Source organism: Apodemus sylvaticus, chromosome 7 (assembly GCF_947179515.1).
Source record: "Apodemus sylvaticus chromosome 7, mApoSyl1.1, whole genome shotgun sequence".
Lineage (NCBI taxonomy): Eukaryota > Metazoa > Chordata > Mammalia > Rodentia > Muridae > Apodemus > Apodemus sylvaticus.
In genome coordinates, this window is record NC_067478.1 from 58,323,521 (window position 1) to 58,350,664 (window position 27,144).

The following is a 27,144-nucleotide window of genomic DNA, read 5'->3' on the forward strand; positions in this document are numbered from 1 at the left end:
AATTTTCCAAGCAAATGGTCCCAAGAAACAAGCTGGAGTGGCCATTCTTATATCAGATAAATTTGACTTTAAACCAAAAGTTGTCAAAAAAAATGAGGAGGGACACTTCATACTGGTCAAAGGAAAGTCTACCAAGATGAACTCTCAATTCTGAACATCTATGCTCCGAACGCAAGGGCACCCACATTCATTAAAGAAACTTGAATAAAGCTCAAAGGACACATTACACCCCACACAATAATAGTGGAAGATTTCAACACCCCACTCTCAAAAATGGACAAACATGGAATCAGAAGCTAAACAGAGATACAGTGAAACTAACTGAAGCTATGGATGAAATGGATCTAACATATTTATAGAACATTCCACCCTAAAGCAAAAGACTATACCTTCTTCTCAGTACCTCATGGTACCTTCTCAAAAATTGACCATATAATAGGTCACAAAAACGGCCTCAACAGATACAGAAATACTGAAATTATTCCATGTATTTTATCAGATCACCATGGCCTAAGGCTGGTCTTAAGTTCAAACAAAAACAATGAAAACCACACATACACATGGACCTTGAACAATGCTCTCCTTAATGATAACTTGGTCAAGGAAGAAATAAAGAAAGAAATTAAAGACTTTTTAGAATTTAATGAAAATGAAGACACATCATACCAGAATTTATGGAACACAATGAAAGCAGTGCTAAGAGGAAAACTCATAATTCTGATTGCCTCCAAAAACAGAATGGAGAGAGCTTACAGTAACAGTTTGATAGTGCACTTGAAAGCTCTAGAACAAAAGGAAGCAAATACCCCCAAGAGTAGATGGCAGGAAATAATCAAACTTAGGGCTGAAATCAACCAAACAGAAACAAAAAGAACTATACAAAGAATCAACAAAACAAGGAGCTGGTTGAAAAAAATCAACAAGATAGATAAACCCTTAGTCAGACTAACCAGAGGGCACAGAGACAGTATCCAAATTAATAAAATCAGAAATGAAAAGGGAGACATAACAACAGAAACTGTGGAAATTCAAAAAATCGTCAGATCCTACTACAAGAGCTTATACTCAACAAGGTTTGAAAACCTGGATGAAATGGACAACTTTCTAGATACATACCAGGTGCCAATGTTAAAACAGGATCAGATAAATCATCTAAATAGTCCCATAAGTCCTGAGGAAATAGAAGCAGTCATTAATAGTCTCCCATCAAAAAAAAAGCCCAGGACCAGATGGGTTTAGCGGGGAATTCTATCAGATTTTCAAAGAAGAGTTAATACCAATACTCTTCAAACTTTTCCACGAAATAGAAACTCAAGGAACACTACCCAACTCATTCTATGAAGCCCCAATAACGCTTATACCTAAACCAAACAAAGACCAAACAAGGAAGAACTTCAGACCAAACTCCCCCATGAACACTGATGCAAAAATATGAACAAAATCCTGGCCAACCGAATCCAAGAATGCATCAAAACTATAATTCACCACAATCAGGTAGGCTTCATCCCAGGAATGCAGGGATGGTTCAATATACGGAAATCTGTCAATGTAATCTACTACATAAACAAATTAAAGGGAAAAAAAACCACATGATCATTTCATTAGATGCTGAAAAAATCCAGCAGCCCTTCATGATAAAAGTCTTGGAGAGATTGGGAATCCAAGGCCCATACTAAACATAGTGAAAGTAATATACTGCAAACCGGTAGCCAACATCAAGTTAAATAGAGAGAAATTTGAAGCAATACCACTAAAATTGGGGACCAGACAAGGCTGCCCACTCTCTCCCTATCTATTCAATATAGTACTTGAAGTCCTAGCTAGAGCAATCAGGCAGCAAAAGGAGGTCAGAGGTATACAAATTGGAAAGGAAGAAGTCAAAATATCACTATTTGCAGATGATATGATAGTATACTTAAGCAACCCCAAGACTTCCACCAGAGAACTCCTAAAGCTGATAAACAACTTCAGCAAAGTGGCTGGATATAAAATTAACTCAAGCAAATCAGTATCCTTCCTTTACTCAAAGGATAAACAAGAGGAGAAAGAAATTAGGGAAATGACACCCTTTACATTAGTCCCAAATAATATGTCATACCTAGGTGTGACCCTAACGAAGTAAGTGAAAGATCTATATGACAAGAACTTTTAAGTCTCTGATCGAAAAAAGTCTCAGAAGATGGAAAGATCTGCCATGCTCATGGATTGGTATAATCAATATAGTAAAAATGGCCATCTTGCCAAAAGCAATCTACAGATTCAATGCAATCCCCATCAAAATCCCAAATCAATACTTCATAGATATAGAAAGAACAATTCTCAAATTCATCTGGAATAACAAAAAACCCAGGTCAGCAAAAACTATTCTCCACAACAAAAGATCTTCTAGGGGAATCACCATCCCTGACCTCAAGCTCTACTACAGAGCAGTAGTAATAAAAATTGTTTGGTATTGGTATGCAGACAGGCAGGAAGATCAATGGAATAGAATTGAAGACCCAGAAATGAACCCACACACTTATGGTCACTTGATATTTGACAAAGGAGCTAAAAACATCCAGTGGAAAAAAAGATAGCATTTTTAACAAATGGTGCTGGATCAACTGGAGATCTGCATGCAGGAAAATGCAAATCGATCCATTTTTATCTCCTTGTACAAAGCTCAAGTCCAAGTGGATCAAGGATCTACACATAAAACCAGATACACTGAAGCTTATAGAGGAGAAAGTGGGGACAAATCTTGAACACATGGGCACAGGGGAAAAGTTCCTAAACAGAACACCAATGGCTTATGCTCTAAGAACAAGAATCGACAAATGGGACCTCATAAAACTGCAAAGCTTTCTATAAAGCAAAGGACACAGTCAATAGGACAAAACGGCAATGAACAAATTGGGAAAAGATCTTTACCAACCCTACATCGGATAGAGGGCTAATATCCAATGTATACAAAGAACTCAAGAAGTTAGTCTCCAGAGTCAAATAACCCTATTAAAAATGGGGTACAGAGCTAAACAGGGAATTCTCAACTGAGGAAACTCAATTGGCTCTAAAGCACCTAAAGAAATGTTCAGCATCCTTAGTTATCAGGGCAATGCAAATCAAAACAACACTGAGATTCTACCTTACACCAGTCAGAATGGCTAAGATGAAAAACTCAGGAGACAGCAGTTGCTGGAGAGGATATGGGGAAAAAGGAACACTTCTCCATTGTTGGTGGGATTGCAAGCTGGTAAAAACCACTCTGGAAATCAGTTTGGCAATTCCTCAGAAAATTAGACATAGCACTAACAAGGGAGCCAGCTATACCACTCCTGGGCATAGACCCAGAAGATGATCCTACATGTAATAAGGACACATGCTCCACTATGTTCATAGCTGCCTTATTTATAACAGCCAGAAGATGTAAAGAATGCAGATGTCCCTCAACAGAGGAATAGATACAGAAACTATGGTATATATACACAATGGAGTACTATTCAGCTATTAAAAACAATGAATTCATAAAATTCTTAGGCAAATGGATGGAACTAGAAAGTGTCATCCTGAGTAAGGCAACCCAATCACAAAAGAACACACATGGTATGCACTCACTAATATAAGTGATTAAGATAGTCACAGGAGCAATAAGGGAGACAAGTATGGAGCAGAGACTGAAGTATAGGCCACCCAGAGACTGGCCTACCTGGGAATTCATCCTATAAACAGTCAACAAACCCTGACACTACTATGGACAACAAGAAGTGTATACCAAAAGGAGCATGCCATGGTTGTCTCCGGAGGGGCCCTGTCTGAGCCTTACAAATACAGAGGCAGATGCTAACAACCAACTATTGTACTGGGCATGGGGTCCCCAATGGAGGAGCCGGAGGATGGTCCAGAGGAGCTGAAGGAGTTTACAGTTTCATGGGAAGAACAATGATTTTGGCCACCCAGATGCCCCAAGATTCCCAGGGACTGAACCATCAACCAAGGGGCACACATGGTTCCAGCCAAAAATGTGGCAGAGGAAGGCCTTGTTGGGCATCTGTGGGAGGAATGGTCCTTGGTCAGGTAAAGGCTCAACAGAGGCCCGAACAAAGGAAAACCGAGGGTGGGGGAGGAGGGTGTGTGTTGGGTAGAGAGGCATATACGTGGATGTAGGGGGAAGGAGGAAGGGGAGGGGTTGGGGGATCTTAGGGGAGGATATCGGGAAAGGTTTTACCATTGGCAATGTAAATGAAGACAATATTCAATTAAAAAAATAATTTAAAAAAAGGAAAATGAAAAAAAGAAAATGAAAGCAAAAGGAAGCTGCCAAGTCAGGAAAGCAGGCAAAACTAGAGAAACTAGCCTGCTTACATTAAAAAGAAAGGGGATTATTCGAGATACACAGAAGTTACAGGAATGTATTTGTGTTACTCTAATGGCACAACTCACAATTGAATAACCATGGGAACACAAACAATGACAGAATTAAAATGTAAAGTCTAAATGAACTTTCTATCCTTAAACATAGAAAAAAGAATTATCCCAGCAAATCCACGGAATGCCTGGACTCTTGCACCAAGCTATGGTCACACCACTATTTCAAGATTCTAAAGAGAAGCACTCGGTGCTTTAGAAATTAGAAAAGTCCTTTAATATTATACAAATATTCATACAGAAAAGGATATTTGAAGATAAGACATTGTTGTGCCTTCAGCAAGCCACAGACATCACATGTTGTAACCAAATAGACTGGCTGATACCAGAATTTAGAATGATAGTTCAAGTGGGTTGGGCTGACTCACAGTTCAAACAGAATTGGTTGTTTTATATCAACAGAGTATGGCTGGCCTGTGTTGACAACTGCTGTACTACAGAGACCCACTATTTACTAAATGGAGATTTTGCTTATTACACGCTGGTTTTTTAACCTGAATAAGCTTAGGAAAGAAACAGCCCAGGCTACATTTGTCTCAAATGTATGAGGATTCCATGCCTTTGCAAAGACCACCTGATATAAAGCATGAATACTTACTGATATCATCTTCATGATAAATGACAGAGTGAAACGGCAGAATTCGATCTTTAATATATCTCTCTGCTGGCTCAATATAAAATGTGCCACCACGAGTCTGGATGAAACCTTCAAATCTTCCATCAATGACAGACCCATGACTAAAGCTTCCTTCTTCACCTATTGATGAAAGCAACAAATTCTTAAAATATTAATTTGCACGTTCCCTTACTTTAAAAAAGCCATTCATATGTGTGTGTATTCATATACATGTATATATATGAATATACACACTTTTACAATTATCCTAAATACAAATGTGCTGGGAAATTATTTTTCACATAAAATATATCAAGTTAATTGAGATATGAATAGCAACCAGTATCTAGTTGAAACAGATATACGATTACTTACACAACAGTAAAAGTGGAACATCTGCTGTATGACAATCACATGCCTAGTACCTAGCACAGTGTCTGACATACACATACCAGTCATTTAATAATCATCACATTAATTTAAGTTTTTTAAAAAGTAAAAAGATTCTCTAATAAACTAGGTATTTCCAGAATACAGAAACTTAAAAAGTACCTTGTGAAACTTTTCCTAATTTACCACAAGTGAAAACCATCTTTCTAACTTGACATTGTGCATTTTTTTTTGGTCTTCTTGCCACCTACAAATTTTATAAATCCATTTTTAAATATTAAAGGATCAAATTAAACACCTTCCTACAATCTTGTTTGAGATGCTGGACAAAGAAGCTAGATGTAGTGTTTCAAGCTTAGGAACCTGTAATTTCAAAGTGAGAATGAACTGCACACTGAGAATTAAGCCAGCCTGAAAGGTAAGATTTCTAAACCTTTTTAAAAATGAGTCTTTGTAAAAAGGTACTAGACAGATTTATAGTACAGATTTATAATACTATCCCATTATTCTCTACTAAGAGAAGTAACATCAGAGAAGGTGTGCTTGTAGTCCTATTTCAATCCAGTCACAAACCTAAGCCACCAGAATTAGGGACATGGAAGCACAGAGTTCTGCCTTGCTTCACTTCGGTCTCTGTGACGGTCCTGAACCCAGTTTCTCACGCACTACACAAGAATTCTGCCTCTGAGACATGTCTACAGCACCACCAGTCATTTTGGTTTTGTTTAAAGAGAGCATCTTGGCTGTATTGCTTAGACTGGCTTCAAACTCCCCTACCTCAACCTCCCAAGTAGCCAAAACTATATGCACATGCCTTTGCAAGGGGTAGGGCTCAAAATTAAATTAGCAAAGGAGGCATGAGACTGGGATGGGAGTGCTTGGAATCAGCCTGGACACTATTAACAAGGCTTTTTCTTCAACAACAACAAAGTCCAAAATGTTACTTCTTTAAAATTTATCTCTCACTAAAACCAAATTTCATGGTCTCAATTCCAAACATTACAAAATGGGGAGAAGAGAGAAAAGGGAGAGGAGGGAAGAAGAGACCGTATGAAAGGAAAGAGAGGGAGGGTAAAGCAGAGAAGGAGGAAGAGAAGAGAAAAGGGGGAGGAGAAAAGTGGAGAGGCAGGGTAGGGAAGGAAGGGAAGGAGAGGGAAAGAAGAAGGAAGGGGCAATGAAGAATAGAAAGGATGACAAGAAGAAAAGGGGAGGAAGAGGAGGAACGAAGAAGACAAGGCTGAACTCACCTCACAGGATTTTCTGTAATTTGGGGAGAAGGAAGGGGCCAAACTGTCTGACCCTACTACATGCTAAGCACATACACCACCCATGTGAAATACCCAGCTCAGTCTCTCACAATTTCTAAGTCACAGATTAACACTGGTTGATTTTTAATAAATCACCAGCTGAAAATTGGATCTGTACTTTTTTTGAGACTGCCTTGCTGTGTAGACTTAGCTGGCCTTGAATCCATGCTCCTCCTGCCTATGCCTCCGGAGTAAAAATTACAGGTATGTGGCATCAAATCCAATCCCTAAGATATTTTAAATGACATCACCTTTCTTTACAAGCTCATTCATACTTTTATTTTTTATGACCGCCAAAAAGGGCACAGTTTGCCCAGTAAGACAGGTGATGAAGAATGTAAGAGAGTACTATAAACTTTCAGAAAAATACTTTTCTTGGTTACAATTAAAGGACTGCAAAAAAGCCAGTAAAATTTAATAACAGGCTAGTTTACAGGTAAGTATAAATATGTATCATTTATCTAGTATAATAAAAAATTAATGGTGTCTCTTTAAGCATTTAATTTTTCAAAATGTTATGACTTCGAGAAAAAAAAATCGCATTTGCAAAGAGGAAATTCTTGACCACTTTTCAGTTAACAGTTGAGGACTGTCTGAATTATGTTAGTTTCTTTATGACTTCCCTGTCTGTCCCACTTTGCTGTCTGATGAACTTCCTGTTGGGTTAAGTATTTGCCTGTGCCTCCCAGCACAATTTAAACTCATAAGAGGTACTTGTTACAAGTGTAAAAAAATAAAACAACAACAACAAAAACCATGGATTTTAGGGAGAAAGGGCCTGGAAAATTTTTCTTAGCTGACTTTGTTATACTGTTTTGAGCTAAGATGATCTCCACTATCAGTTTCCTTTTAATTTTTTCTATTTATATAACTCAGAAATTCCTACTTATTTCTTCCTTGGAAAATTAGAAATTATAAAAATCATTGAATGCTTTTTTGCAAACTCTGATTGAATATGGTGGTACATGCCTGTAGTCTTATCACTTAAGAGACAGGTATAAGGTTTGATAGTTTCAGGCCAGCCTAGACTACATAACAAAACAAACAAGAGGCTAAAACAACAGTAACTCTTAAACTTGGAAGTACCAAGAGTCAAAGTGTTATAGATTTTAAGCGTGATACCCTGTATAACTTACCAGCAAAATCATGAAAAATCCACAGATGACTTCATTTTTTAAAACCACTGCCTAAAGATGACCTGATCTATCTCTTCAGGTTTTGTTTTAAAACAGGAAAAAAAATTAATTGGATTAAATTAATTAACTAAAATTTTTAAAACTCCACAAAATTCCCTACATGCCTTGAGCATGGGAATATCAGGCTCAAGGCCAGGCGACAGGTGACTCTTAAGTAGAACTCTCATCTCTTCCAGGCTTGGTTCCTCTGCTGCATGCGGTGGTACAGTCTATGAAAGGCTGGGTAGGAAGAATGTACACCAACAGCCACTACCATCTTGGTTTTCTTTTGCTTTTGTTTTAACAAAGTTGTTTTGTTTTGTTTTGTTTTTTGAGCAACTAAAAACTAACTAACTTTAGAGATAGAAGTACTAAGGGAAAGGACAGTATAAACTAAAGTACAGGTATGGGCTTTTAAAGAGACAGACAGCCACCTGGGATCGGATGCCAATCTTTTCTCCCTTTCTCTTAGATACATGACTCCTATCCAGAATGCACACCAGGGTACAAATCAAAGCTGAACCAGGGAGCACAGTGCCAGTGGAACCCTTTCTCTATCCTTATGGGTCTCTAAGGGCAAGGTCCCTGGCCAACAGACTAGGAAGCTTGAGTCTTAGGGATCTTAGAATCTTCTAGCTTTCTTGGCACTCTGAACCATCAAATGACAAGATATTCTTTCTCTGCCACTTTCTTTCCTCTCCTCAGTATTTATACAACCTTTTCTGAAATATCTGCCTATATTTACCATTATACTCCCTTGTGTAGAAAAAAAAATCAAAGAATATGTCAGATAAAAGTCCAACTTACCATAAATATGTCCAGTGTAAATATGAGAGGTATCATAATCAAGTACTTTATTTGATGTTTCTACTTTAAATTCATCACTAAAAAGGGAAGTGTCCCTCTTCATTCGTAGGTTGAATTGTCTGCAAAATGGGACGGGAAAAGAAATTTAAAGGATCCAAATCCTCAATGACTTCTCTTACTATTAAAAAAAAAAAGGTACACAAGACAAGGACTGTGTAACACAATTCATCTATTTGGGAAATGTAGTGAGTTCCAGGCCAGGTGGAACTATAAAATGAAACCACGTCTCAAAATGAAACTAAAGCAAATTATAATTCTGCCCATCTTGTGGAATCATTTTAAGGATTAGAGATCATAACATAAAGTCAGTACAATATTTATCCTGCAGGAAATGTGGATAAATGGCAACAACTTAACTGTGATTACTAAACTCTTAAAAGTATATCATATTTCCATAATTGGTACAGAAGTCTGCACACAATCCATGATCTTTATGACAAATATAACAAAGATGTATTGTAACAGTTTATCTTCTCAAGCATGTTTTGAATAGTAGAACAGGATGAAATCTTGTTTAAAATACATTACAAATTTACACCAGTCACTATACTCATCTGTGACTTAAATAAGTCGGTATAAGATCAGCTTAGGAAAATTGATCAAAAGAATCAGTGGCAGTGGCTTCTAGTACAGGAATTCTTCTTCTAGAATTCTTAGGTATGCTTCCATATAATGAAATGACCTCCAGTACAACAGACTTCAATAAATGGCCTCTGTCTCTATTTCCTATGACAAATCCCTTAAAACTCTGGGATCTCCTGAATGATAGATGAATGTCCTCATCCCTATTCAAGTGTCCATTTCTAATCACACCAACATCAATAAAGAGGAATGAACATGGGACCCCCACATCCTCAGGTTAATCAGGGGCTGTGTAACATGTTTATAGATTTTAATATCCACTCTGCAATCCCTGATATCCATCCCTCAGTCACTTGGATATGATCAGCCCAACCAGAGGCTGAGGCTCAGCCTATGTTCAGTCAGTTCATTATCACAGTCAGTGAGATTGGTGAGTGTCCACCAGTGGTTAACACATGGAAGTACTGCAAAGGTAATACATCAAGAAAGGACATAGAAGCTCTGTGCTCCTATCTGTCCTTTGTATCACTTTTAGTTTGCTATTCCTAAGTTGTATCCTTTACAACAAACGAATATTAGAAAGTAAACTGTAGTGCTTGAGGTGTAGCTAAGAGGTAAAGTACCTGATTTTCATGCTTAAGGGATATGAATTTGTTCCCTGCATAAATGAAAATAAAGAATTTATATGGATGTAAAGGAAAAGAAACACTTATTCATCTGCTGGTGCAAATACTAATGGGTACAAACACTATGGAAATCAGTGTGTGGTGGTTCCTCAGGAAGCTGTGAATCAATCTACCTCAAAATCCAACTATACTACTCTTGAGCATATACCCAAAGACTCTATATCCCACTACAGAGATAATTGTGTATCCATGTTCACTGTTGCTCTATCCATAATAGCTAGAAAGCAGTAATCTATATGTACAGTAACTGATATATGAATAATGAACATATAGTACATTACATGATTTACTCAGTCATTAAGAAAATTTTAATTGTGAAATCTGTGAGTAAAATGGATACAGCTAGAAAAAAAATCCTGAGTGAGGTAATCCAGACTCCAAATTACAGATGTTATATATTTTTCTCTTATATGTACATGTTAGCTTTTAAGCTCTCAATACATGTGCTACAATTTAAACAACCATAGAGGTTAGGTACCCAGTAAGGGACTAATGGGGAGAGAGGATCTCAATAAAGAGGAAACAGAATTTAGTGTTATAAAAGAGACAAAAGGACTAAGTAAAATATGAGGATTAAATAGGGAAAGGGATGAAAGAGAAGGGTAAAAAAAAGGAATATGGTGAAGTATAACTAAATCACTGAAAAACCATATGGAATCCTACTATAAAAGCTTCCTAAATTAGATACAAATAAGAGCCACTAAATAATACGAGAAAATGCCCCAACTAGACATCTTACGCCACCAGTAAAACCTCCAAGGCTAGAAATGGGTTGCATCTTGTTGAGTCATTGGCCAAAGTTCCCTTACAGATACCTCCAAACATCATAGGCAATTGCCAAGGCTATTGGTTACTCTTCACAGCCTGATAGTAAGGCCTTATTGCTGAAGACAACACTTACTATGAAGTATGAGAAGCTTCACCTCCAATGACTAGCATTCATGATACTGGAAAGGTAATCATAAATGTCACCCAGCTACAAACCCTGTGACCTACAATGGTAACCTCCCCACAAGATAAAGCGGTTCAATACTGGCACATATATTATTGGAGTAACCAACCACTTTCTGATTAGATTTAAAGGCCAGTCGGTGAAATATAACCTATACCTGGGACTGCTAAAGTGGTCAAGAGCCTGAGACTAGATAGGTCGCAGGTACAGGGGAATAAATAATAAAAACTACATATTATTATTTTACTAAAGGAACATGGCAGGAAAACGACTCTTAATGACAACATACTGCTATACCCATAGATCAGAGCCTTCTTCATCCATCATCAGAGAGACATCTTCTTGCAGTAGATGGGATTTAACAGAGACCCACAAATAGACAATGTGCTGAAAGACTCTGGAGCACTCAGTCCTAAATGGGATGTTTTCATCAAGTCTATCCCCTTAAGGCTTTTGAAAGAGAGAAAGGAAAAAGAGAAGTTGGGTGTGTAGAGATATGGGGAAGATCTGAAAAGAACTCAGTTAAGAGTAAAAAGATTAAAATGTATTGTATGAAATTGTTTAAACAAAAAAATGTAAGGAAACAATTTTCCTAACTTCTGTGACCCATTCTTGAAAATTAACTTTAGAAAAAGTTGTAAGCACTCATTTGTAAAAAGTTTCCCAGTTCCCTATCAGATTCCTGGCCTGAAACACATGACCACACTCCTCACATAGGAATGTGACTAGTGATTTAGATCAGAGCAGAGTTTTTCATGCTAATGAGGGGTTTAGCCAATAAGCTTCCCTACCAGGACATTCCTTTCTGCAAAAGGTATTTAATCTCTAGTCCACCCTGAGGAAGTGATATATGCCCATTTTCCAAGAAGAACAGTCAATAAACAGTATGGATACGCTTTGACTGTCTCTCTCAGCAAGAACCACTATGGGGAGCATGGAGAAAGCCTTCGTCCACAGAACTTCACTGTCTCCCATAGAAGGTCCCTCCTCACTATTTCCAGTGAGTATGGATGTCCAGGAGTCAGGGAATTCCAGTGTCAGCCTCAGCCTGTGTCGTTTTTCACCCTGGCTGAAGCCCCCAGCCCGAGTGGTGCATCAGTGCTTCAAACAAGCCATCACCCTATGGCAGCATAGGATAAAATGTAGTCTAGCATCTCCCATTTTGCCTGCCCAAGTGACATTCCCACACCCCAGCAGCAAGGTGGAATATATATATACACACACACACACACACATATATATACATATACATAAACATATATATATATATATATAACCACAATGATGGTTATAGACAGCTCTCTGAATCTGTGAGGTTTCCTTAGTCACAGTATAGCAATATAAAAGTAAATAATGTAATAAGTACAGTAAAATATTTTTCGATTTGTATTCTATTGTATGTAAATAAATAGGTATTAGCCTGCAGGTATGTCTGTGCACCATGTGTGTGCCTGATACCTGCAGAAGTCCAAAGAGGGTACTAGATCCTCTAGAATTGAAATTACAGATGTTTGTAAGTCACCACATTGGTGCTGGGACTCAAACATGGGTCTTCTGCAAGAGAAAAGTGCTCTTACTCTCTGATCCAACTTTCCAGTACATATTATATTCTTTTAAATAGTAAAGAACATTTTTGTGGGAAATTCCTCAAAGAACATTTCTGTGAGAAAGACAAGTGTCCAAATGTATGCCAAATGACCTGAAGGATATAAAAGAAATTAAAAGTCAGAGTCAACCTGGAATGGAAAATGAATAGCTCAGGATAGGAAATGGAAGGAAATTGTCCCTTTCACTCTTCTGCACCATATAGATTTGGAATATATGAACTTATTCCTTACTCAAAAAACTAAATGTAAATTAACATCTTAATGTCTAGGAGTATAGTTCAGTGATAAAGCACTACCTAGCATACACCTAAAGGCCCTTTATTTTAGCCCAGTGCCACAAGAAGATACAAAACAAAACAAAGACAACCTTCAGATACAACACAATGGGGCTCTAGCAATGGCTTACTGGTTAAGAACACTAGTTACTCACTAGTAGCTCTTAGAGGTGACCTAGGTTTAATGCTAGCACCTACAAAGCAACTCTCAACCATCTGAAACTCCAGTCCCAAGGGATCCTCCTCTTCTGGCCTCCTAAGGTACTTCATGAACATGGTATACAGACAAAAATACCCTCACACACACACACACACACACACACACACACACAAAATAACCTAAGAAAAACAGGATAAGAAGAAGAGGAGAAGGATGAAGCGTTGAAGGTAGGAGTGGGGGAGTAGTGAAAGAAGAAAAAATAACACAAGGCACAAGACATGGTGGCTATGTAACAAATTTCAGGCTGGGCTATACAGATAAATGACATGACATCTGTGCCCCTGCCTCCAAACTGTAAAAAATGAAGAACTGAATAAGAAGACAAGCCCAATCAAGGACTGGTTAGCTCAATGGTGGCAGAGCATTGTCTAACATGAGTCCAATCCCCAGCAGCGAACCAGACTGGAAGGGCAAACCAGACTACAGTGATAATACCTGGGTGTGGTGCAAAGCCCACACTTGGGAGGCACATCAGGAGTATCTGTGATATCAAGGCCAGCCTGATCGACACATAAAGGTCTAGGCCAGCCTGTGCTACACAGTGAGATCATATCAGGAAAAAAAAAAGAGAGAATATGGTAGTGAGGAGACAAACAAAAGGAGGAGAAAGGAAAAAGAAGAAAGAGAAAAGGAAACAGAAAAAACAATTAGGATGAAAGAGAATGGGAGGGACAAAGGTGATGAAACTAGAAGAGAATTTTACTGCTTACGTATTCTAAGCATGTTCAAGAATTAGAACAGTGGTTCTAAACCTTCAGGATGCTGCGACCCTTCAATAAAGTTCCTTATATTGTGGTGACCCCCAACCATAAAGTTATTTTGTTGCTACTTCACAACTGTAATTTTGCTGTTATGAATCAAAATGCAAATATCTACTATGTAGGACATCTGATATGCAACCCTCAAAAGGTCCCAAACCACAGGCAGAGAAACACTGAGTTAGAGGGAGCAAATTAGTATTATTAGGATAAAACAAACTACGAGGAAAAGGACAAGAAGGAAATGGCAAGGCTTCCAGATTCAGATCAGCCTGGGCAGCAACACCACATCTCCAGGTCCTGCAAGAGGCAAGAGGGGCTTCCGGGCGGCCAGCAGGGAGAAGTCAGTGTGCTCTGGTGAATCCAGCCGGCCCCTGCAGGAGCCTCCAGGTGTCTGCTTCGGGATCTGAACAGCCTGGGCAACAGCACCCTGTCTCCAGGCAGTGCAGGAGGTAAGCTGTGCACCAGAGGCCACATGGGAAGGGGCAGCTTACACTGGTGAGTCCAGCATTGACAAGACCAACTAACAACAGTGAGAACTAGATGGCAAAATGCAAACGCAGGAACATCACTAACAGAAATCAAGGCAATATGGCAACGTCTGAACCCAATTCTCCTTTACCAGCATGTCCCAGATACCCCATCACACCAGGAAAACAAGATTTGGATTTAAAATCACTGGTCATGATGCTGGTACAGGAACACATGAAGGACATACTTAAAGAAATTCAGGAGAAAATGGATCAAAAGTTAGAAGCCCTTGCAAGAGAAACACAAAAATCATTGAAAGAAATCCAGACGAATACAAAAGTCAATAAGGAGGAAATGCAAGAAACACTTAAAGAAATACAGGAGAACTTTGGTCAACAGGCTGAGGTCATGAAAGAGGAAACACAAAAATCTCTTAAAGAATTACAGGAAAGCACAAACAAGCAAGGGAAGGAGCTAAGCAAAACCATCCAGGATCTAAAATCAGAAGTAGAAACAACTAAGAATACTCAAAGGGAGACAACTTTGGAGATAGAAAGCCTTGGGAAGAAATCAGGGGACATAGATGCAAATATCAACAACAGAATACAAGAGATAGAAGAAAGAATCTCAGATGCTGAAGATACCATAGAAACCATGGACTCAACAGTTAAAGAAAAGGCAAAATGCAAAAAGCTTGTAACCCAAAATATCCAAGAAATCCAGGACACAGTGAGAAGACCAAAACTAAGGATTACAGGCATAGATGAGAGTGAAGATTTACAACTTAAAGGGCCAGCAATTATCTTCAATAAAATTATGGAAGAAAACTTCCCTAACCTAAAGAGAGAGATGCCCATGAATATACAAGAAGCCTACAGAACTCCAAACAGACTGGACCAGAACAGAAATATTTCCCGTCACATAATAATCAAAACACCAAATGTAATAAACAAAGAAAAAATATTAAAGGCAGTAAGAGAAAAAGGCCAAGTAACATATAAAGGAAGACCTATCAGAATCACAGCAGACTTTTCACCTGAGACAATGAAGGCTAGAAGATCCTGGGCAGATCTCATGCACACTCTAAGAGAACACAATTGCCAGCCAAAACTAGTATATCCAGCAAAACTCTCAATCACCATAGATGGAGAAACTAAGATATCCATGACAAAACCAAGTTTACCCAATATCTATCCACAAACCCAGCCCTACAAAGGATAATAGGAGGAAAACACCAATACAAGCAGGGAAACATCACCCTGGAAAAAGCAAGATAGTAACCTTTCATCAAACCCAAAAGAAGTTAACCAATCAAATTTTAAAAAATAATGTCAAAAATGACAGGAAGTAACAATCACTATTCCTTAATATCTCTTAACATCAATGGACTCAATGCCCCAATAATAAGACATAGACTAACCAATTGGATACATAAACAGGACCCTACATTTTGCTGCTTACAGGAAACACACCTCAGGGTCAAACACGAACACTACCTTAGAGTAAAAGGCTGGAAGACAATTTTACAAGCAAATGGTTTCAGGAAACAAGCTGGAGTAGCCATTCTAATATCAGATAAAATTGACTTTCAACCCAAAGTCATCAAAAGGGACTCTGAGGGACACTTCTTGTTGGTCAAAGGAAAAATACAACAAGAAGAACTCTCAATCCTGAACATCTATGCTCCAAATGCAAGGGCACCCTCATTCATAAAAGAAACTTTATTAAAACTCAAAGCACACATTGCACCTAACACAATAATTGTGGGTGACTTCAACACTGCACTTTCCTCAATGGACCAATCAGGAAAACAGAAACTGAACAGGGACACAATGAAACTAATTGAAGCTTTGGACCAATTAGATTTAACAGATATATATAGAACATTCTATCATAAAGCAAAAGAATATACCTTTTTCTCAGCACCTCATGGTACCTTCTCCAAAATCGACCATATATTTGGTCACAAGACAGACCTCAACAAATATAAGAAGATCGAACTAATCCCATGCCTCCTATCAGATCACTATGGAGTAAAAGTGGTCTTCAATAGCAACAAAAACAACAGAAAACCCACATACACTTGGAAACTGAACAATATTCTACTCAATGATACCTTGGTCAAGGAAGAAATAAAGAAAGAAATTAAAGACTTTTTAGAACACAATGAAAATGAAGATACAACATACCCAAATCTATGGGACACAATGAAAGCAGTGCTAAAAGGAAAACTCATAGCCCTGAGTGCCTCCAAAAAGAAAATGGAGAGAGCATACACTAACAGCTTAATGACACACCTGAAAGCCCTGGAACAAAAAGAAGCTATTTCACCCAGGAGGAGTAGAAGGCAGGAAATCATCAAACTCAGGGCCGAAATCAATCAAGTAGAAACAAAGAGAACCATACAAAGAATCAACAAAACCAGGAGCTGGTTCTTTGAGAAAATCAACAAGATAGATAAACCCTTAGCCAGACTAACCAAAGGGCACAGAGACAGTATCCAAATTAACAAACTTAGAAATGAAAAGGGAGTTATAACAACAGAAACTGAGTAAATTCAAAAAATCATTAGATCCTACTACAAAACCTATACTCAACACAACTGGAGAAGCTGGAGGAAATGGACAGTTTCCTAGACAGATATCTGACACCAAAACTAAATCAGGATCAAATAGATCAACTAAACAGGCCCATAAGACCTGAAGAAATAAAAAGGGTCATAGAAAGTCTCCCAACCAAAAAAAGCACGGGACGAGATGGCTTCAGTGCAGAGTTCTATCAGACCTTCATAGAAGACCTAACACCAATACTCTTCAAACTATTCCACAAAATAGAAACAGAAGGAACTCTACCCAACTCGTTCTACAAAGCCACAATTACACTGATACCAAAACCACACAAAGATCCAACAAAGAGAACTTCAGGCCAATTTCCCTTATGAATATTGATGCAAAAATACTTAATAAAATTCTTGCCAACTGAATCCAAGAACACATCAAAACGATCATCCACCATGATCAAGTAGGCTTCATCCCAGGGATGCAGGGATGGTTCAATATAAGGAAATCCATCAATGCTATCCACTACATAAACAAACTCAAAGAAAAAAACCATATGATCATCTCATTAGATGCAGAAAAAGCATTTGACAAAATTCAGCATCCTTTCATGCTAAAAGTCTTGGAAAGAACAGGAATTCAAGGCCCATACCTAAACATCGTTAAAGCAATATACAGCAAACCGGTAGCCAACATCAAACTAAAGGGAGAGAAACTTGAAGCAATCCCACTAAAATCAGGGACTAGACAAGGCTGTCCTCTCTCTCCATATCTTTTCAATATAGTACTTGAAGTTCTAGCTAGAGCAATTAGACAACATAAGGAGGTCTAGGGGATACAAATTGGAAAGGAAGAAGTCAAATTATCACTATTTGCAGATGACATGATAGTCTACTTAAGTGACCCGAAAACCTCCACCAGAGAACTCCTACAGCTGATAAACAACTTCAGCAAAGTGGCTGGTTATAAAATCAACTCAAGCAAATCCTTCCTATACTCAAAGGATAAGCAGGCTGAGAAAGAAGTTAGGGAAACGACACCCTTCAAAATAGCCACAAACAATATAAAGTATCTTGGTGTGACTCTAACCAAACAAGTAAAAGATCTATATGACAAGAACTTCAGGTCTCTGAAGAAGGAAATCGAAGAAGACCTCAGAAAATGGAAAAATCTGCCATGCTCGTGGATTGGCAGGATTAATATAGTTAAAATGGCGATCTTGCCAAAAGTGATCTACAGATTCAATGCAATCCCCATCAATATCCCAACTCAGTTCTTCACAGAGTTAGAAAAAGCAATTCTCAAATTCATCTGGAATAACAAGAAACCCAGGATAGCTAAAACTATTCTCAACAACAAAAGAAATTGTGGGGGAATCAGTATCCCTGACTTCAAGCAATACTACAGAGCAATAGTGTGTTAAAAACTGCATGGTATTGGCACAGTGACAGACAAGTGGACCAATGGAATAGAATTGAAGATCCAGAAATGAATCCACACACCTATGGTCACTTGATCTTCGACAAAGGAGCTGAAAACATCCAGTGGAAAAAAGATAGCCTTTTCAACAAATGGTGCTGGATCAATTGGATGTCAGCATGCAGAAGAATGCGAATTGATCCATTCTTATCTCCATGTACTAAACTTCACTCCAAGTGGATCAAGGACCTCCATGTAAAACCAGACACACTGAAACTAATAGAAAAGAAACTGGGGAAGACCCTTGAGGACATGGGCACAGGGGAAAAGTTCCTGAACAGATCACCAATAGCTTATGCTTTAAGATCAAGGATTGACAAATGGGACCTCATAAAATTACAAAGTTTCTGCAAGGCAAAGGACACCGTTAAAAGGACAAAATGGCAACCATCAAATTGGGAAAGGATATTCACCAACTCTACATCTGATAGAGGGCTAATATCCAATATATACAAAGAACTCAAGAAGTTAGACCCCAGGGAACCAAATAACCCTATTAAAAAATGGGGTACAGATCTTAACAAAGAATTTTCACCTGAAGAAATTCAGATGGCCGAGAGGCACCTTAAGAAGTGCTCAACATCATTAGTCATTAGGGAAATGCAGATCAAAACAACCCTGAGATTTCACCTTACACCAGTCAGAATGGCTAAGGTAAAAAACTCAGGAGACAACAGGTGTTGGCGAGGATGTGGAGAAAGAGGAACACTCCTCCACTGCTGGTGGGGCTGTAAGATGATACAACCACTGTGGAAATCAGTCTGGAGGTTCCTCAGAAAACTGGACATGAGACTTCCACAGGACCCTGCTATACCTCTCCTGGGCATATACCCAAAGGATTCCCCAGCATGCAATAAAGACACATGCTCCATTATGTTCATAGCAGCCTTATTTATAATAGTCAGAAGCTGGAAAGAACCCAGATGCCTCTCAAAGGAGGAATGGATACAGAAAATGTGGTATATTTACACAATGGAATACTATTCAGCAATTAGAAACAATGAATTCACAAAATTTTTAGGCAAATGGTTTGATCTGGAAAATATCATCCTAAGTGAGGTAACCCAATCACAAAAGAATACACATAGAATGCAATCTCTGATAAGTGGATATTAATTAGCCCAGAAGCCCTGAATACCCAAGGTACAAATTGCATAACAAATGACTCCCATGTAGAAGTATGGAGAGGGTCCTGATCCTGGAAAGCATTGATCTAGCATGGGAAGGGAATATAAGGACAGAGAAAAAGGAGGGAGGTGATTGGAGAAGGGATTGAGAGAAGAAGGTTTATGGGACATATGGGGAGGGGGGATCCGGGAAAGGGGAAATCATTTGGAATGTAAACAAAGAATATAGAAAATAAAAATATTAAAATAAAAAAAAGAAGGAAATGGCAATATAAAAAAATGGTCACATGGTCAGAATGTACTTCCCACCATCAGCTTCTCTAGGGATGCTACTACTTGGGGAGTAGACAATCTTTGGGCTATCACTGAAGGGCAGGTCTGGTTCTGGCTACCTCTCTGCTTCCTGGTCTGTTTAAGTGTAAGCAAGCAGCCTGGTGCTCCTGCCATTACTTGTCATGAGATGCTCCTGCTGATGTGTCTTCGCTGTCATGATGACATGATGTGCCCTCAAACCTTCCTCCCTTAAACTGCTTCTTGGGTATTTAGTCAGAGAAACCAGAAAAGTACCTTAATAAAAATAATATTTCATGGTCAACTTAGCTTATTCAGGAGTAAGGTAGGTTTACATTTAAAAACCAATGTAACTGACTGTATTCAAAGGGGAGAAAGCCCACATGGTCATATCATTACTTACAGAAAAAGCAACTGAAATTTTCAGCACTCAAATTTTCAGCACTCACTCAAGATAAAAACTGATAGAAAACAACAGTCAGAGCTTCCTTAACCTAACAAAATATTGCTAATATATTTTAGTATCAAAGAGCAATCATTCTTCCCCTAAGGAAGAAATAAAAAAGATATTTGCACTTGCCAATTCTCTTCAACACTAAATGAAGGTACCAATTAACACAATTTAGCTCAGTATATAAGCAAAAAAATAAGCATAATTTATTTGTAGATGAAATAAAAGCACCTACTGGACACTAATAATAGTGAACCTAACAGAGTCACAAAACGCAGAGCTAATATACCAAGACCAAAACAAACCCCACCAGCATGTTTAGAAGCAAACACATGAAAGAGGAAATATAAGAAACAATCCCAATTTGTGTGTGTGTCTGTGTGTGTGTCTGTGTCTGTGTGTGTGTCTGTGTGTGTGTGTATCTGTGTCTGTGTCTGTGTGTCTGGTTTTTTTTTTTAAATGGGGGTTTTATCTTGTCTTATTAGACAAGGTCTCACTATATAACTCTGGCTAGCCTTGAAATCAAGAGATCCACTACTGCTGCCTCCCAAGTGCTGGGAAATTCAAGGTGTGTGCCACCATTCTCAGCTACAACAGTATTTTTCAAAATGTTATATACTCTTTATTTGATATTATACAAAAACCACAGAAAGTGCCTTTCAGTGGTAAAAGACAGAATTCTTGACATAGGGAACTCTTATTGAATCAGCATTGTCCAGAATAGATAGTTGCCCTGACATTTAACTATTGCCTGTAACAAGCCAGTGAACACAAATTGAATCACAAGTAAGTCTTCTTGTTTCTGAGAAAGTGATAGAATTTTCCTAGTGTTTAAACATATTCATATGCCCAGTTTTATAAATCTAATTATAAAACTATTTAATAGGTTTGAGGTGACACCCCCATCTTTCTAGAAAGTAGAACATTACTAATTAAGTTCACTTTTATCTTGAGAAAGGGAAAGCAGTACAAATCAAGTATGCAGCTGGAATTGTTATTTTTAAAAAAGATAATATCCACTTTACTACAAGCCAGTTCTACTTACATTAGGATTGTACAAGAAAAATACCTAGCCATTCATGATCTGAATTTTAGTGTATGCATTATAGTATACTTTAAAACCCAAGAGACATTTGTTTTGTAATAAATAAGTCAGTAGAATTACTTGTTAGAAGCCTTTTAAAGATAAGCTATTAGGTTTAACCTTTCTCCCTTTTTCTTAATACTGGTGAAGATAATTTTTGTTCCAGGGATGTACTTTTGGGATCCTCCAAATACTCCCTCAGGGTATGCTCTTCCCAGGTAGTGACTTTGTTCTTGTTGGTGTCTGTGTAAGAGAATCCAGCAGCCTGGTCCGACTTCCACCCAGACAGACCGAGGAGATCCAGGCCAGTCCTATGCTTGCCTCCCTTTCCACAGTGTGGTACACTTCTAAACTAAAAGTTTCTTGCCTCTCTCAACATCACCCATTTTTAATTCACTCCCAGATTAACACCATAAATTCTACAACCCTAAGATAGACATTTTGCTCTCTGTAAAATAATAGCAATTTTAAAGTGGTTAGGAGTAAATTCAACAAAAGATGTATCATGTCTCTAAACTAAAATCTATTTAGAAAAAAAACATTCAAAGAAACTAAAGAAAACCTAAATAAATGAAGGTATCAGATCCAGGATATGAAGACTCCATAGTGTTGTTGGACTGGGTGTACAGTGTGATAGAATGTGTGCTTAGCACGCAGTGGGCTTAGGACATTGTGTATCAAGACTTAGCGCTCCTTCCAAAAAACTCTCAACTTTCCAAGTTATCTAAAGATATACAAGTCTCCATCAAAACAGTTTTGCTGGAGACACTGACAAGACAGCTCTAACACGATGGGCATGCAAAGGACCTAGACCAGCAAAGCAACTCTGAACAAAAGGAGACGGCCATCCCTTCCCTAACAGCCACCACCTGGGACCAAGTACTCAGATACTTGAACTTACAGAAGATATTTCTCATTTAAACCACAAAGCATCAAGAGAATGTCTGCCATCTCCAGATGTTCATTTTCTCTGTCTTCTTATAAAGATACTTGAGATAGTTTATCTATATTTTCTTTCCAGATCTACTGTGGGAATGAATATAAGCAATAGACATGATGTCCACAAGACTTTTATAAAAACATTGTCTTACAGCTAATTTAAAAAAGTAAATAGGTAAGCTGCCAATATGAACATCAAATATTATGAGTTTGCTTTCACTAGTGTACTTTTTATTACATTGCCTATCATTTACTTGTACGTGTGTATGTGTAAGCACACACATGTAGAAGCTGGAAGACACTTTTGAGATTCTCTTTTTGAACCACGTGGGTCCCAGAGATTGAACTCAGGCCATCAGGCTTGTCAGGAAGTATCTTTAGTGAGCCATTCACTAGTGCACTAGCATTTTTTTTTAAAACAGAAAAGTTGGTCCCAGTGAGCGGTGAGGTCTGGTGGGATGGGGGAGACATCCTCTTGGAGACCAGGTAAGGGGGGAGGAGGTATAGGATATGGAACAGTCAGAGGGTGTCCCGGGAGGGGGATAAAGTCTGGACTTTAAAAAAAGATTAAAGAATAAATTAAAAAAAAAGAAAAAGAAAAGAAAGGTTGTATTTTTCAAATCACCTCTTAGAAGCTTAACATGTATCACATTCACATACATAAAGAATAAGCAGAACAGTTTTGCAGGAGTGGAAGATAGAATCCCTCTGTGTACCCTGGCTATCACCCACAGGAGTTCTAGAGCTCTGCAGACTGAAAACAAAGGCAAAAATACTATAAACTAAGCAGAAAAACATAAATTTAATAATTTCACAAGTCAGAAAGAGTAAGATGAATATAGCACAAATAAAACTAGAGTCTGAGTCTGAACCAGTCATCTTTATTTAGCCAGCCAATGACATTCTCACCATACCAAATTATAGGTCACCTGCTTAAGATGTACAACAGATCATAACAGGTAAAATATAGGCCTTCTAGTAAAAACCAAAATCAAAGGACCGAATGAAAAAGCATTACCAATAGTGGGAGATTTGAAAATATATAAATAACGGGAACCTAAAAGAAGCAAATCAAAGAAGTAATACAGGCTGACTACTCTGTCTCAGGATGTCATCCAATATCAGTCTGGGCAAGTGCAGTGCATAAAAGGTCCCAGGCATCCCTCCCCCATTCCCTCTTTGCCTCTGTCTCCTTTATTCTTTATCTCCCTCATTCTGTCTTGTTCATTCTCTCTGTCTCTGTCTGTCTGTCTCTGTCTGTCTCTCTGTGTCTCTCTGTCTCTGTGTCTCTCTGTCTCTGTGTCTCTCTGTCTCTGTCTCTCTCTCTCTCTCTCATTCATGTCCCCACTCCTAGACAGCCTTTCGTTCTCCCTCCTCCCCAACATTAAATCTTTTGCATGGCATTATTTCTTAGTAGCATCCCTTGGCAAAGCCTGCCAAAGATATCCCAGCATCACCATATTTATTCTATTAACAATGCCTTCGATCCAGAACAGCCTGGGATACAACACCACATCTCCAGGCCCTGCAAGAGACCAGAGGGCCACCCGGGAGGCCAGATGGGAGGAGTCAGTGTGCTCTGGTGAGTCCAGCAGGCCCAGGGTGAGAGCCTTCAAGTGTCTGCTTTGGGATCTAAAAAGCCTGGGCCACAGCACTCAGTCTCCAGGAAGTGCAATAGGCCTGGTGTGCACCCAGAGGTAGACTGGGAGGGCACAGCTTGCTCAGGGAGGGTCCGGCCCCACAGAGCTTAGGTTCCAGCCCTCAGGCTTCTGGCGGGAGCCTTCAGATCTCCGCTTCGGGATCCAGAACAACCTGGGCTACAACACCACATCTCCAGGCCCTGCAAGAGGCCAGAGGGGCACCCGGGAGGCCTGCTGGGAGGAGTCAGTGTGCTCTGGTGAGTCCAGCAGGCCCTGGGCAGGAGCCTTCAGGTGTCTGCTTCGGGATCTGAACAGCCTGGGCCACAGCACCCTGTCTCCAGGCAGTGCAGGAGGTCAGCTGTGCACCAGAGGACAGCTGGGAAGAGGCAGCTTGCACTGGTGAGTCCAGCATTGACAACAAGACCAACTAACACCAGTGAGAACTAGATGGCAAAAGGCAAATGCAGGAACGACACTAACAGAAATCAAGGCAATATGGAAGCATCTGAACCCAATTCTCCTTTAACAGCATGTCCTGAATATCCCATCACACCAGAAAAATAAGATTTGGATTTAAAATCACTGGTCATGATGCTGGTACAGGAACACATGAAGGACATACATAAATAAATTCAGGAGAAAATGGATCAAAAGTTAAAATCCCTTACAAGGGAAACACAAAAATCATTGAAAGAAATTCAGGAGAATACAAAAGCCAATAAGAAGGAAACACAAAAATCACTTAAATACAGGAGAACTTTGGTCACCACACTAAGGTAATGAAAGAGGAAACACAAAAAATCTCTTAAAAAATTACAGGAAAGCACAAACAAGCAAGTGAAGGAGCTAAGCAAAACCATTCAGGATCTAAAATCAGAAGTAGAAACAACTAAGAATACTCAAAGGGAGACAACTTTGGAGATAGAAAACCTTGGGAAGAAATCAGGGGACATAGATGCAAATATCAACAACAGAATACAAGAGATAGAAGAAAGAATCTCAGATGCTGAAGATACCATAGAAACCATGGACTCAACAGTTAAAGAAAATGCAAAATGCAAAAAGCCTGTAACCCAAAATATCCAGGAAATCCAGGACACAATGAGAAGACCAAAACTAAGGATTACAGGCATAGATGAGAGTGAAGATTTACAACTTAAAGGGCCAGCAATTATCTTCAATAAAATTATGGAAGAAAACTTCCCTAACCTAAAGAGAGAGATGCCCATGAATATACAAGAAGCCTACAGAACTCCAAACAGACTGGTCCAGAACAGAAATACCTCCCGTCACATAATAATCAAAACCCCAAATGTACTAAACAAAGAAGAATATTAAAGGCAGTAAGAGAAAAAGGCCAAGTAACATATAAAGGAAGACCTATCAGAATCACACCAGACTTCTCACCTGAGACTATGAAAGCTAGAAGATCCTGGGCAGACCTCATGCAGACTCTAAGAGAACACAAATGCCAGCCCAAACTACTATACCCAGCAAAACTCTCAATCACCATAGATGGAGAAACTAAGATATCCATGACAAAACCAAGTTTACCCATTATCTGTCCACAAACCCAGCCCTACAAAGGATAATAGGAGGAAAGCACCAATACAAGGAGGGAAACATCACCCTGGGAAAAGCAAGATAGTAACCTTTCATCAAACCCGAAAGAAGATAACCAATCAAATTTAAAAAATAACATCAAAAATGACAGGAAGTAATAATCACTATTCATTAATATCTCTTAACATCAATGGGCTCAATGCCCCAAGAAAAAGACATAGACTAACCATTTGGATACGTAAACAGGATCCTACATTTTGCTGCATACAGGAAACACACCTCAGGGTCAAACACAAACACTACCTTAGGGTATAAGGCTAGAAGACAATTTTACAAGCAAATGGTTTCAGGAAACGAGCTGGAGTAGCCATTCTAATATCAGATAAAATTGACTTTCAACCCAAAGTCATCAAAAGAGACTCTGAAGGACACTTCTTGCTGGTCAAAGGAAAAATACAACAAGAAGAACTCTCAATCCTGAACATCTATGCTCCAAATGCAAGGGCACCCTCATTCATAAAAGAAACTTTACTAAAGCTCAAAGCACACATTGCACCTAAAACAATAATTGTGGGTGACTTCAACACTGCACTTTCCTCAATGGACCGATCAGGAAAACAGAAACTGAACAGGGACACAATGAAACTAATTGAAGCTTTGGACCAATAAGATTTAACAGATATATATAGAACATTTTATCCTAAAGCAAAAGAATATACCTTTTTCTCAGCACCTCATGGTACCTTCTCCAAAATCGACCATATAATTGGTCACAAGACAGACCTCAACAAATATAAGAAGATCGAACTAATCCCATGCCTCCTATCAGATCACTATGGAGTAAAAGTGGTCTTCAATAGCAACAAAAACAACAGAAAACCCACATACATGTGGAAACTGAACAATATTCTACTCAATGATACCTTGGTCAAGGAAGAAATAAAGAAAGAAATTAAAGACTTTTTAGAACTTAATGAAAATGAAGACACAACATACTCAAATCTATGGGACACAATGAAAGCAGTGCTAAAAGGAAAACTCATAGCCCTGAGTGCCTCCAAAAAGAAAATGGAGAGAGCATACACTAACAGCTTAATGACACACCTGAAAGCCCTGGAACAAAAAGAAGCTATTTCACCCAGGAGGAGTAGAAGGCTGGAAATCATCAAACTCAGGGCCGAAATCAATCAAGTAGAAACAAAGAGAACCATACAAAGAATCAACAAAACCAGGAGCTGGTTCTTTGAGAAAATCAACAAGATAGATAAACCCTTAGCCAGACTAACCAAAGGGCACAGAGACAGTATCCAGATTAACAAACTTAGAAATGAAAAGGGAGTTATAACAACAGAACCTGAGGAAATTCAAAAAATCATTAGATCCTACTACAAAACCTATACTCAACACAACTGGAGAAGCTGGAGGAAATGGACAGTTTCCTAGACAGATATCCGACACCAAAACTAAATCAGGATCATATAGATCATCTAAACAGTCCCATAACACCTGAAGAAATAAAAAGGGTCATAGAAAGTCTCCCAACCAAAAAAAGCACGAGACCAGATGACTTCAGTGCAGAATTCTATCAGACCTTCATATAAGACCTAACACCAATACTCTTCAAACTACTCCACAAAATAGAAACAGAAGGAACTCTACCCAACTCGTTCTATGAAGCCACAATTACACTGATACCAAAACC

The 27,144-nt window shown here is 38.7% G+C and overlaps 1 protein-coding gene across 2 annotated transcripts in view; it reads right to left on the reverse strand.

The window, feature by feature from the left end:
- Window positions 1-27,144, reverse strand: part of Adam10 (ADAM metallopeptidase domain 10) — a 116,448-nt gene that overhangs the window by 56,954 nt on the left and 32,350 nt on the right. For both annotated transcript variants that reach the window (XM_052187869.1, XM_052187870.1), the window contains 2 exons: window positions 8,700-8,818; window positions 5,003-5,161 (listed from right to left, as the gene is read on the reverse strand). In XM_052187869.1, coding sequence (XP_052043829.1) covers window positions 5,003-5,161; window positions 8,700-8,818 — 278 coding nt within the window. The remainder of the gene's footprint in view (window positions 1-5,002; window positions 5,162-8,699; window positions 8,819-27,144) is intronic.